The 13,174-nt window shown below is 51.5% G+C and overlaps 1 protein-coding gene across 1 annotated transcript in view; it reads left to right on the plus strand.

Annotated features, from left to right (window-relative positions):
- Nucleotides 1-13,174, plus strand: part of LOC137436481 (neuroplastin) — a 105,283-nt gene that overhangs the window by 87,198 nt on the left and 4,911 nt on the right. The window contains exon 6 of the mRNA XM_068130311.2: nucleotides 11,891-11,953. Within this exon, the coding sequence (XP_067986412.1) occupies nucleotides 11,891-11,953 (63 nt within the window). The remainder of the gene's footprint in view (nucleotides 1-11,890; nucleotides 11,954-13,174) is intronic.

Raw genomic sequence — 13,174 nt, forward strand, 5'->3', positions numbered from 1 at the left:
TACATATATATATATATATATATATATACATATATATATATATATATATATATACATATATATATATATATATATATATATATATATATATATATATATATATACATACATATATATATATATTTTTTTTTTTTTTTTTTTTTCTATACTGAATCGAGGCTCGTGAAAGAGCTGACAACCGCGAGGGAAAGACAAAGACAGTACATGGGGACCGCGAGGGAAAGACAGTACATGGGGACCGCGAGGGAAAGACAAAAACAGCACATGGGGACCGCGAGGGAAAGACAAAGACAGCACATAGGGACCGCGAGGGAAAGACAAAGACAGTACATGGGGACCGCGAGGGAAAGACAAAGACAGTACATGGGGACCGCGAGGGAAAGACAAAAACAGCACATGGGGACCGCGAGGGAAAGACAAAAACAGTACATGGGGACCGCGAGGGAAAGACAAAAACAGCACATGGGGACCGCGAGGGAAAGACAAAGACAGTACATGGGGACCGCGAGGGAAAGACAAGGACAGTACATGGGGACCGCGAGGAAAAGACAAAGACAGTACATGGGGACCGCGAGGGAAAGACAGTACATGGGGACCACGAGGGAAAGACAAAAACAGCACATGGGGACCGCGAGGGAAAGACAGACAGTACATGGGGACCGCGAGGGAAAGACAGTACATGGGGACCGCGAGGAAATAGACAGTACATGGGGACCGCGAGGGAAAGACAAAAACAGCACATGGGGACCGCGAGGGAAAGACAAAGACAGTACATGGGGACCACGAGGGAAAGACAAAGACAGCACATGGGGACCGTGAGGGAAAGACAAAAGCAATATATATATATATTTATATATATTTTTATTTATTTATATATACACAAAGAATTAAGTTAAGCACCCCCCCCGTTTTTGTACAACCTTGCACATTACAAGTTTGTTGTCGTCAAAACAGTGTAATATACCCATGATATTGCTATATTTTCTGGAGAAGTGATATTATGGTCACATAAAAACATAACAATCATGCCGTTTTCAATATTTTATTCTGAATAATTTAAGGTGAAATTTTTTGGGAATTTTAGGCATATTTTCACCTCAATTTAAGTATGGAGCTATAGGTCCATCACGGACAGTGTGGATGACGTTTATGTTTTCTAACGTAGAGTCATTGTTCTGAGAAGACCTCTAGCGATCTTTGCGTCAATAACGTGTGTAGGACCCACGTGATCGGATCACTGACTCAACCCTACGTCTCATAGACCCTGTAAGCCGTCGTATGCGTTGCTGTGGCAGGTTGTTCCATTCCCGATGTAATGCACGTTCCAATTCATCCAGATTGGCTATTGGAGGGACCATCTTCGCAATTTGTCGTCCCAACATGTCCCAAACGTGCTCGAGGGGGTTCAACCTGCCACAGCAACGCATACGACGGCTTACAGGGTCTATGAGACGTAGGGTTGAGTCAGTGATCCGATCACGTGGGTCCTACACACGTTATTGACGCAAAGATCGCTGGAGGTCTTCTCAGAACAATGACTGTACGTTAGAAAACATAAACGTCATCCACACTGTCCGTGATGGACCTATAGCTCCATACTTAAATTGAGGTGAAAATATGCCTAAAATTCCCAAAGAATTTCACCTTAAATTATTCAGAATAAAATATTGAAAACGGCATGATTGTTATGTTTTTATGTGACCATAATATCACTTCTCCAGAAAATATAGCAATATCATGGGTATATTACACTGTTTTGACGACAACAAACTTGTAATGTGCGAGGTTGTAAAAAAACGGGGGGGGGTGCTTAACTTAATTCTTTGTGTGTGTATATATATATATATATATATATATATATATATATATTATATAACATTTACAACATTTATCAACATTTAATATATATAATCAATAAATATAACATTTAACAACAACAATTTAACAACAACAATTTAACAATTTTATCAATATATATGACATTTATCAACCAACATTTATCAACAACATTTATCAACATTTATTTGTCCAAATTTATTTTTCAACATTTATCAACATTTATCAACATTCATCATATTGAAGGAACTGCGCTCCAACGCGAGTCGAAAGAATTGACGCGACCAAAGACGGAATTCGTCCGAGTTGCTTTATTGAAACAAAACATCTCAGGTATTCTGACAAGCCCGTTTATCGGGCAGCAATATATATACACATTTATGTCGGGAAGTTTGCCCGGCAAAAGCTATACCGGGCATGCCCGGGTATCAAGGGCGAGCCTTGGAAAGGCGAGTCTGGACCTGCCCGGGCGTGTTTGGCTGCGGCCTGGCAAGTCGAGGCTGGGCGTGCCCGGGCGCTCTGGACGAGCCCTGGAAAGGCGATAGTGGGCATGCCCGGACGCTCTGGGCGAGCCCTGGAAAGGCGATAGCGGGCATGCCCGGACGCTCTGGGCGAGCCCTGGAAAGGCGAGAGCGGGCATGCCCGGGAGAGGCGCGTCTGGCCGTGTTCTGGCCGGTGCAAGGCGATTGTGTGCATCCAGCGGTAACCGCTACATAACACACGCCCCTCCAGAATCGACCTGCACCGGCAGGGTCAATTTAAGGGGGGTCCGGATGACCCGGCCGAAGCGACCCCTGGAGGGTCATGGGGAGGGGTCCGACATGGTGGTGGGTGGTCGAGCGGGGGGAACTGTGGACGGGGGGCGGCCTCGCCGCGGAGGAAGGGCCAACCGTGGTGGTCGGTCGACGTCCATGTGCGCCGGTTTGAGGCGGTCCACAGAAATCCGGTCCGGCCGGCCGCCGAAGTCGACGATGAAAGACTTGTCGCCCCGTCGCAGGACCCGGAAGGGCCCGTCGTACGGCGGCCGGAGTGGCCCCCGGTGCGCGTCATGACGCACAAAGACGTACTCCGCTGTGCGAAGCGCCGGGGGGACGTAGGACTGGGGGCCACCGTGGCGGGACGTCGGCACGGGGGCAAATCGTCGGGCGGCCTCCTGGAGGTCCGAGCGCTGGCGAGCGGCGGACCAGGGACTGGTAGCGTCGGGCACGAATTCGCCCGGGACGTGGAGCGGCTGGCCGTAGACGAGCTCGGCGGCGGACGCCTGGAGGTCTTCCTTGGGGGCCGTGCGAAGGCCCAAAAGGACCCACGGCAGCCGGTCGGCCCAACCGTCGTCCTGAAGGCCGGCCTTGAGTGCGACCTTCATGGAGCGGTGAAACCGCTCGCACAACCCGTTGGCTTGGGGGTGGTAGGCCGTGGTGCGGTGCAGCGTGACCCCCAACGAACGGGCGACCGCGCCCCAAAGCTCAGACGTGAACTGTGGGCCGCGGTCGGACGAGATGTCCGCTGATGCGCCGAAGCGCGCGACCCAGGTGGCGATGAACGCCTGCGCCACGTCGGCGGTGGTGGTGGAGGCGAGGGGCATGGCCTCCGGCCACCTGGTGGTCCTATCCACCATGGTGAGCAGGTGGTTGAACCCCCGCGAGGGGGGCAGGGGACCCACCAGGTCCACGTGGACGTGGTCGAAACGCCGTTCAGGCACGGCGAAAGGTGCCAGCGGGGCCTGGGTGTGGCGGTGGACCTTGACCCGCTGGCAGGCCGTGCAGGCGTTGGCCCAATCGCGGATGTTTCGTTGAAGGCCGTGCCAGACGAAACGCGCCGACACCAGCTTCTGAGAAGCTTTCCGGCCCGGGTGAGAGGCCGTGGATGGAGGCGAAGATGCGGCGCTGCCAGGAAACGGGCACGATGGGGCGAGGCTGGCCCTGGGAGACGTCGCAGAGCAGGACGGTGCCCGCGAATGGAATGTCGGCCAGGCGGAGGCCCGTGTCCGCCGCACGGAGTGCCTGCACCGAGGCGTCGGTGGTCTGGTCGGCCGCCATGAGCGCGAAGTCCACGCCGAGGTGGACCGCGTTCGCGCTGGCCCGAGAAAGACAGTCGGCCACGGCGTTGTCTTTGCCGGCGACGTGCCGGATGTCCGTGGTGAACTCCGACACGGCGGAGAGGTGGCGCTGCTGGCGGGCCGACCACGGCTCCGTGACCTTAGCCATTGCGTCGACCAACGGCTTGTGGTCGACGAAAGCCGTGAACGGGCGGCCCTCCAGGAGGTGTCGGAAATGGCGAACGGCCAGGAATAGCCCGAGCAGCTCGCGGTCGAACGTGCTGTAGTCTAACTCGTTCGGCCGGAGTTGCCGGCTGAAAAAAGCGAGTGGCTGCCAAACCCCGTCCACCCATTGCTCATGGACGGCGCCCACCGCGTAGTTGGAGGCGTCCGTAGTGAGGGCGATGGGCGCGTTGAGCACCGGGTGAGCCAGCAGCGTTGCGTCGGCGAGGGCCCGTTTGGCGCTGGCGAAGGCCGCGTGCATGGCCACGGACCAAACAATGTCATGCTTGGCCGGCTTGCCCCGGAGGGCCTCGTAAAGGGGCCGCATGAGCTGAGCAGCGCGGGGCACGAATCGGTGATAAAAATTCACCATGCCGAGGAACTCTTGGAGGGCCTTGATGGAACGGGGACGCGGGAACGTGGTGATGGCCTCGACCTTGGTCGGCAGCGGCACGGCCCCGGTCTTGGTGATGCGGTGGCCCAAAAAGTCAACGGTCGTCGCGCCGAAGTGGCATTTGACCGGGTTGACAATTAAGCCGTGCTCGCTGAGGCGACCGAACAGTGTTCGGAGGTGGAGGAGGTGCTCGGCGCGGGACGTGCTGGCGACGAGGATATCGTCCAGATAGACGAAAAGAAACGGCAGGTCGCGCAGCACGCCGTCCATCAAGCGCTGGAACGCCTGGGCCGCGTTCTTGAGGCCAAACGGCATCCGCAAAAATTCGAACAGGCCGAACGGCGTGATGACGGCCGTCTTCGGGACGTCGGCCGCCCGGACAGGTACCTGGTGGTAGCCCCATATCAGGTCAATTTTCGAAAAGATGACCCGTCCCGCCAAACGGGCGGAAAAGTCCTGAATATGCGGGATCGGGTACCTGTCGGGGGTGGTAGCGTCGTTGAGACGGCGGTAGTCGCCACACGGGCGCCATCCACCCCCCGGCTTTGGCACGATGTGCAGTGGCGAGGCCCACGCGCTATCGGAGCGCCGCACGATGCCGAGGTGCTCCAACGCGTCTAACTCGGCCTTCGCCATGGCGAGCTTGGCCGGGTCGAGGCGGTGGGCCCTGGCGTAGACCGGCGGTCCCGTAGTGGGTATGTGGTTCTCGATCCCGTGCCGCACTGCGACGGCCGAAAACGTCGGCCGCGTGAGGGCCGGGAATTCCGCGAGCAGGCGAGCGAACTCGTTCGCTGCCGGGAGGGCGCACGCCAGTTCGGTCGGCGCGGAGCTGCTCATCGTGCACGCCAGGGAGCTGAAGGTCTCGGCGTTGACAAGGCGACGACGTTTGACGTCGACCAGCAGCCCGTGCACGCAGAGGAAGTCGGCGCCCAGCAAAGCCATGGGGACGCAGGCGGTCACAAAAGTCCATTCAAAACGCTGGCTGCCGAAGCAGAGTGTGACGACGCGTGGGCCGAAAGTGCGTATGGCCGAGCCATTAGCAGCGACCAAAGAGGGGCCGCAAATGGCGTCCCGCCTGTCCTGCTCGGAGGCGGGTATGACGCTCAGTTGGGCGCCGGTGTCACACAGGAAACGCCGCCCAGACGCTTTGTCCCGAATAAACAGCAAGTTGCCCGAGTGGCCGGCGCTCATGGCTGGGAATGAACGCCGGCCCGGCCGTTTCCCGACCTGCCGAAAGTGCACGGGGGCCGGCACGTCCGAGCCTTGTGTCCGAACCTGGCGTGGTAATAACACCACGCCCGGTCAGGTGGAGGCCCCGGCCGTCGTGTCGGAAGCGGGCGGTGCGGCGTGGCGGCCGCCAGTTGCACCGGCAGTTCGGCCTCCAACCGCGCAGGGCGCTCGGGTGTCGTGGGCGTCGCCTCGGACGGCGGCGGGCTCCAGGTAACCGCGCCGATGTGCTGGCCCGCCGAGGAGATCTTATCGGCTTCCCTGGCGAGGGCGCGGGAATCCGTGATCAACGTGCCAGCCAGGGCGAGGCGTACTGGGTGAGGCAGCTGGCGAAGAACAGCTCGCGGAACAGAAAATCCGGAGAGTGCTCACTGAGCAACGAGAGCATATAGTCCATGCGCTCGGACGGGCGCGTGTCGCCGAGCTCGGGCAGAGCGAGCAGGCGCTGTGCGCGTGCTGCCGGTGAGAGGGCGAAAGCGTCGAGGAGGAGTGTCTTCAGCGCGTCGTATTTGTCAGCAGCCGGCGGGTGCTCGAGGAGGCTCAAGGCGCGGGCCGCGGTGGCGGAACCGAGCGCCGCCACAACATGGTGGAAGCGGGTGTCGTCCGCGGTGATGCCTCGCAGGGCGAACTGAGAGTCCGCCTGAGCGAACCAAACAGCCGCGTGAGCCTCCCAGAAGGTAGGCAGTTTAAGCGTCACTGCCGTATCCATGTCGGTAGGTCACCAATGAAGGAACTGCGCTCCAACGCGAGTCGAAAGAATTGACGCGACCAAAGACGGAATTCGTCCGAGTTGCTTTATTTTATTTTTTTTATTTTTTTTTATTTTTTTTTATTTTTTTTATTTTTTTTGTATACAAGGTCGAGGCTCGTGAAAGAGCGAACATTAATCACACAGAAAGACAAACCGACACATAAAACATATAACATAGGGAGCGGTAGACAAGATGGGGAGAGAGGGGGAAGGACACAAACACAACATTTGAGAGCAGGGACCGAGAGACATGGAGACATCGAGAGATCTGAGAGAGGGCGAGGGCTTTGGGGGGGGGGGGGCGTGGGAAGGGGGCGGTGGGAGAGGTATAAAACATATGGACACTGCCAGGACTTCCAGGAAAGAAGTTGGAATTTCAAACAAGGTGGATCTGGGGTGGATTAGCGGGGGTAGAAAAGATCAAGGTTTTGGATGGGGGAAGATAAGAGATGGTGGTGAACAGCTGTTTTAAAGACCTGGAGGGAGGAGTGGGATTGAAGGGAGTGAGGGAGTTTGTTCCAGAGGCGGGAGAAAAGAGGAATGAAAGAGTGAAGGTGAGCAGAGAGCCGAGATTTCGGCAGTTTAACCATCAGAGGGTTGCTGGCAGATCTTGTGCGACCTGTAGGAATATTTGGGGGACAGAGCACAGAGAGAGCTGGGGGTGCAAGGCCGGAGAGGAGTCGGTAGAAGACAGAAAGACCACCTACCTGCCTGCGGTGAGTGAGTGAAAGGCCCTCAGAGATAGCTTCATCGCGGGAGATTCCAATAATTCTGAAAGCTTTGGTTTCAACAGCGTGAAGCCGAGCTAGGTGTGAGGCAGGAGCACCGGCCCATAGGGGAGAACAGTATTCCATTGAGCTGCGGATGAAAGCCTTGTATGTGGTGAGGAGCTCAGGTGTGCCGAGGAAGGACTTCGCACGACGGAGGATGCCCAGTCGGCGACTGGCTTTGGAGGCCAGCTTAGAAATGTGGTTTTCCCAAGAAAGATCATGGCAGATAGTGAGACCCAAAATCTTGAGCGACAGAACTTCTTGGAGAGGATTGTTGAGAAAGTAGATGGGAGGGTTGTCCAGTCGATCTTTTCGGAGAGACATAGTAAGAGTGTGAGATTTGTCAGGATTGAAAGACATGTTCCACTTGTTTGACCAGTCTGTGATTTTGTCCAGGTCTTCAGAGAGTGAGGAGGCAGCAGACTGCCGATCTGAGGGAAGAGGAATGGAGCGGCAGAGAGTGGAGTCATCAGCAAAGAGATAGAGAGGATTTTCGAGAGAGTCAGAGATCATTGATGAAGACCAGAAAAAGCACGGGGCCCAGAACACTGCCTTGGGGAACTCCAGCCTGAACAGGAAGAGGAGATGAGAGAAACCCATTCAGGGCCACACGTTGACGACGACTAGAGAGGAAGTCCGCCAGCCATGCGTGGAGATTTCCATGGATACCAAAGGAGGAGAGTTTGGTGAGCAGAGCGGGGTGCCAGACCGTGTCGAAGGCACGTGATATGTCGAGGGAGACAGCTCTAATTTCCTGTTTGGCATTGAGGACCTCCATCCATTGTTGAGACAGCAGAAGCAGCATGTCCAGAGTAGAGTGACCTGGTCTGAAACCAAATTGATGATCAGAGATCAAGCCATTGGAGAAGAGGAAAGATTTCATATCCGAAGCAATGATGGATTCCATGACTTTGCTGATAATTGGGAGAAGGCTGATTGGTCTGTAGTTGCTAGGATCTGTTTTTGCACCTTTTTTGTGCAAAGCGGTGATGTTGGCTGATTTCCAAGCAGATGGCAGTTGACCTTGAGCAAAAGAGAGGGTGAAGAGAACAGAGAGAGGGTGAGATAGAGCAGCAGAGCAGGATTTTAGGACCCGTGGGCTGATGCCGTCGGGTCCAGTTGCAGAATCAGAGTCGAGGGTTGACAGAAACTTTTCCACCTTGTCAGGAGGAAAGGACACGGAGTCCAGGAGCAGCAGGGTACGACTGGGTATGGTGGGTACAGAGAGGGATGGGTTTGGGACACAAGATTTAGAGGCAAACACAGAGTTGAGGCATTCAGCTTTTTCACGTGCGGAGTCACTTGTGTAGCCGTTTGAGGTAAGGGAGGGGATGGAGGGGGAACAAACACCAGAAACGGATTTGACCAGACGCCACCAGGATTTGGAAGAGGGAGACAGATAAGAGAGTTCGGTCTTGAGAACGGAGAGATATTGTTTCCTGGCTCTCCTGAGGGTGGACACACACTTGTTTCGGGCTTTGTGAAAGGAAATGAGATTTCCTTCCGTTGGATTTGCTTTCCAGGAGACGAAGGCAAGTTGTTTCTGGGCAACAGCCTCACCACAAGATTCCGTGTACCATGGACGGGAGGAAGGGTAAGACAACTGAAGACGAGATGGGATAAATCTGTGCATGAGAGAGAGCAATTTACTTTGGAAGAATTCCCAGGATGAGTTGATGTCAGAGGTGGTAGAAATGGGAGACCAGTCCAGATGATTGATGGCTGCTTGAAGACCGTGCCAGTTGGCCTGAGTGAAATGCCAGACTCGTCGACGCTGAGCAGGCTCCCTGAGGATGGTCAGAGAGATGTCCACTTTAACAAGGACATGATCAGATGATCCGATCGGAGCAGAAGAAGAGCAGCAGACATTTTCAGGGAAGTTAGTCATAACCAAGTCCAGAAGAGAAGATGTTCCGTTGACTGAGATCCGGGTCGGGAAATTGACAGATTGTGTCAGTCCCAGTGAGTCACAGAAGTCCTTTGCTGAGGAGCCATGGCTGGTGAGAGAGGTACCCACACCCAGCCAACTGGCATGATGACAGTTGAAATCACCACATATGAGGAAGAGAGAGTTGGGATGAGTAGATAGAAGTTGGTCCATATCATCAGACAGCGAGATGTAGATGGAGTCATCACTGTTTGGTGGACGGTACAACACACATATGAACAAGAGGTGGGAGCGAAGGGGAAGCCGTAGCCAGAGGTATTCCTGGGGGTGAGGTGGAGAGAGTGCAGTGCAGGGCGAGTGAGGAAGAGAGTTTTTGATAAAGATAGCAACCCCGCCTCCAGGATGAGGCTCAGGTCTATCATACCGGAGGAGCGAGTAGCCCGGGAGAGATACTATGGAATCAGAGACATCATAAAGGAGGAAAGTTTCTGTTAAGCAGATCACGTCTGGTTTGACAGAAGCAACCTGTATGGAGAGATCAGTTAAGTTTGAACGAAGGCCCCGGATGTTTGAGGTCCATACCGTTAATGAAGAGGAAGGGGGAGCATCAGATACAGAACAGGGGGGAGGAGGGGTAGGGTAAGATGTGGAAGAGGTGGAAGAGGTAGGGAGAGCTGTTGAAGGTGTGTCAGAGATTTCAGAATAGCTCGGAGAAAGGGAAGGATGGGGCGGACAAAAGGTTTGATGGTGATTGGGTGAGCCACAATGAGGTTATTGAAACAAAACAGCTCAGGTATTCTGACAAGCCCGTTTATCGGGCAGCAATATATATACACATTTATGTCGGGAAGTTTGCCCAGCAAAAGCTATACCGGGCATGCCCGGGTGTCAAGGGCGAGCCTTGGAAAGGCGAGTCTGGACCTGCCCGGGCGTGTTTGGCTGCGGCCTGGCAAGTCGAGGCTGGGCGTGCCCGGGCACTCTGGACGAGCCCTGGAAAGGCGATAGCGGGCATGCCCGGACGCTCTGGGCGAGCCCTGGAAAGGCAAGAGCGGGCATGCCCGGGAAAGACGAGACCTGGCGTGCCCGGGAGGTTCGGGCGTGCCCGGGAGGTTCGGGCGTGCCCGGGAACAGTGAGTCCGGGCATGCCCGGGAGAGGCGCGTCTGGCCGTGTTCTGGCCGGTGCAAGGCGATTGTGTGCATCCAGCGGTAACCGCTACAATATCAACATTTATCAACATTCATCATATCAACATTTATCAACATTTATCAACATTCATCATATCAACATTTATCAACATTCATCATATCAACATTTATCAACATTCATCACATCAAATTGCTGCACTGCAGTCTACATAATGTTCGCAAATGGAGGTGAAAGGCAAAGTGTACTTGACTGGTTGTCTGTAACGATCTCATTCAACATGATAATTTTGATCTCGTATAAACTAAGATGCGTTCTTGTGGACCGGACATTTATCAACATTCATCATATCAAGAGTCCTCTCAAGTTTACTTTTCTGAGCATGGCCCCGACAATTTGGGGTTGCCGTAACCACTTTGCTATTGCCCCGTCTCCCAAATTTCAACATGCAGTTCCTATTTGCTCCATATATAAAATTGCTCCATATAGGAGCAATGGATTTTAATTAAAACAAGTACAAAAAGTTTTAATTAAAACAAAAGCCGCGTCGATGTTACACAATGCCTAGATGCAGCTGTGCCTATAACGTTGATGTTATAGGCACAGGACATTCCTATTGATTCGATTACTTGATGTTATTTTTGTGCAAAGTGAAAATATATCTCGGCAATTTCCCGTGTGTGGCGACGAATTTTTAATATATCTCGGCATTTTCCCGTCTGTTATTTCAGGCGGTGTATGACTGACCATGCCGCGATTTAAAAAAAATATATCTCTGCAATTTCCCATGTGTGGCGACACGTGAACGAAGCTATGCTCCTCTCTCCACATTATTGTGACGTATAAATTAAATATTTCATCGTGACGATTGTCATCAAATGGACGAATTTTTAATATATCTCGGCATTTTCCCATCTGTTATTTCGGGCAGTGTATGACTGACCATGCCGCGATTTAAACAAAATATATATATCTCGGCATTTTCCCGTCTGTTATTTCGGGCGGTGTATGACTGACCATGCCGCGATTTAAAAAAAAAAAAATCTCAATGGACTTGAAGTTACAGGCCTTTGAGAATTCATTTCGTTCTATAAAGGGCAACTTTCATCGGATTTTCTTCCCGTTTTTTTTCAACCGAGTCTAAAACGATGTTAGCGACTGTGAAAAATGAAATGATATATCGAATTTGATTTGAAATAAAACCGTGAGAGAGAGGAAGACACCACGGGCCTACAAAACAGGCCTCAAAGCTATGCGAGTTAATAAAATGGTGGATATTTGTTTATATGAAGCCTCTCCCACAATGGGTGGAGCTATGGTTCCCAGAATGGGTGGAGCTTTGAGGTTTTGTCTTCTCTGCAAGAACAAGAACAAGAACAACAACAACAACAACAACAACAACAACAACAGCAGAGGGCACTCTATTAGCAGCGTCTGCGACGCGGCTAAAAAGAAAGTTTCCCTGTTGTAATTAAATTGCTATAGTTGGATTATCTATCAAAGTGCACTTTGATAGTGCAAAGTGCTATCAAAGTTGAAATTTGAGTGTTCCCTGCAGTACTTGAAGAAGTAACTGATCAACTAATTTCTGTTTATTTGTTTTTATTTTTATTTGTACTGCAGAAAAATTGATGGAAACTGAACAGCAAAATGCGAGCAAGCCTGACAAGCAACAAAGCACAATAGGTAACCCTTCCTGTGACTGTTATTGCTAGAACTGGTATTTCATTCTGGTTTTATTCACCTGATTTCCATTTTTACTAAAGCTGTGTTGTCTGCTGCTTTGTTTGAAATAGAATGAGGTGTCTTTTTCACTTTTTCCTTCAGGTATGTTTAGTTTTGGCTTCTCGATCTGAATTAAAAGTTATAAAGCTTCGTTTTCGGCCATTTTCTTTAGGCAACTATTATTTAATTAGCATGATGAGCAGCTTGGTTTCAGATGGTTATCATCAACCTTGACTGATATGGGCACCATTTTAACATTTCAATCTCCTAAAAAGCCGGGATTTTCACGAACTTGCAGGAAACTTTCCTTGTGTTCATTATTCTGCTTGTTCAAGCCATCCACAAACACTCATTTTGAGTGGGTCAAATGGTGATGTAGCAATATTGTTTCTGGAACGTGTGGCTTTATCGACGGTTGGTAAGAGGTATGCGTGCTCGCCTCTGAGCTGTCAAGCTTGGGTTGACAAAAAGTTATCGATTCGACTCTAGACCGTCCCCCTGGTATTTTGCATGGAGGGACGATTCTTCGCCAGGAGCAAGAACAAAAAATGATTCCTGGGAGGTCCTGCTCCTGCATACGTGGATGGCCACCATTTGCAGTTTTGCCACGTGTGCCCATGTGCCCACACACAAACATTCCTGTTTCTTGTACACCGCACCTTTCCTATGCCATCTTCAGGCATTGCAAAACGTCATTGCTGGGCACCGAAGGGGGCTCGGCAGTGACGCACGCTGAAAGAGAGTACTCAGTTTTCACTCTGGTTGTTTGTTTGTTTGTTTTCTTGGTTGTTTTCTTGTTTTCTTGTTTGGTTGTCCGGGCGATATCTCAGCCATCCTTTGAGCTAGGAAGCTGAAATTTCGGCACAATAGTGAGCAAGTCCTTTTTCAAAAACTTTATTTTTTGTTTTTTGATTAATCAATTAATTGAGGAGTTATTTAATTATTAGCGATTAATTAAGTACTTATACATTTCATTTCTCTTCTGACCATTATCTCAGACACCTTTTGAGCTATGAAGCTGATATTTGGACATGCCAATGACCACGTGATTTGGCTGCAAAGACAATTTTTGATTTATTGATTAATCAATTAATCGATTAATTATTTGATTAATGAATAAAACTTTTTTAAAGTTAGATTCTGATGAAATGGTGGTGGTTTATGTGTTATATTAGCGAATTG

This window comes from Myxine glutinosa, chromosome 11 (assembly GCF_964187855.1).
Source record: "Myxine glutinosa chromosome 11, kmMyxGlut1.1, whole genome shotgun sequence".
Classification (NCBI taxonomy): domain Eukaryota; kingdom Metazoa; phylum Chordata; class Myxini; order Myxiniformes; family Myxinidae; genus Myxine; species Myxine glutinosa.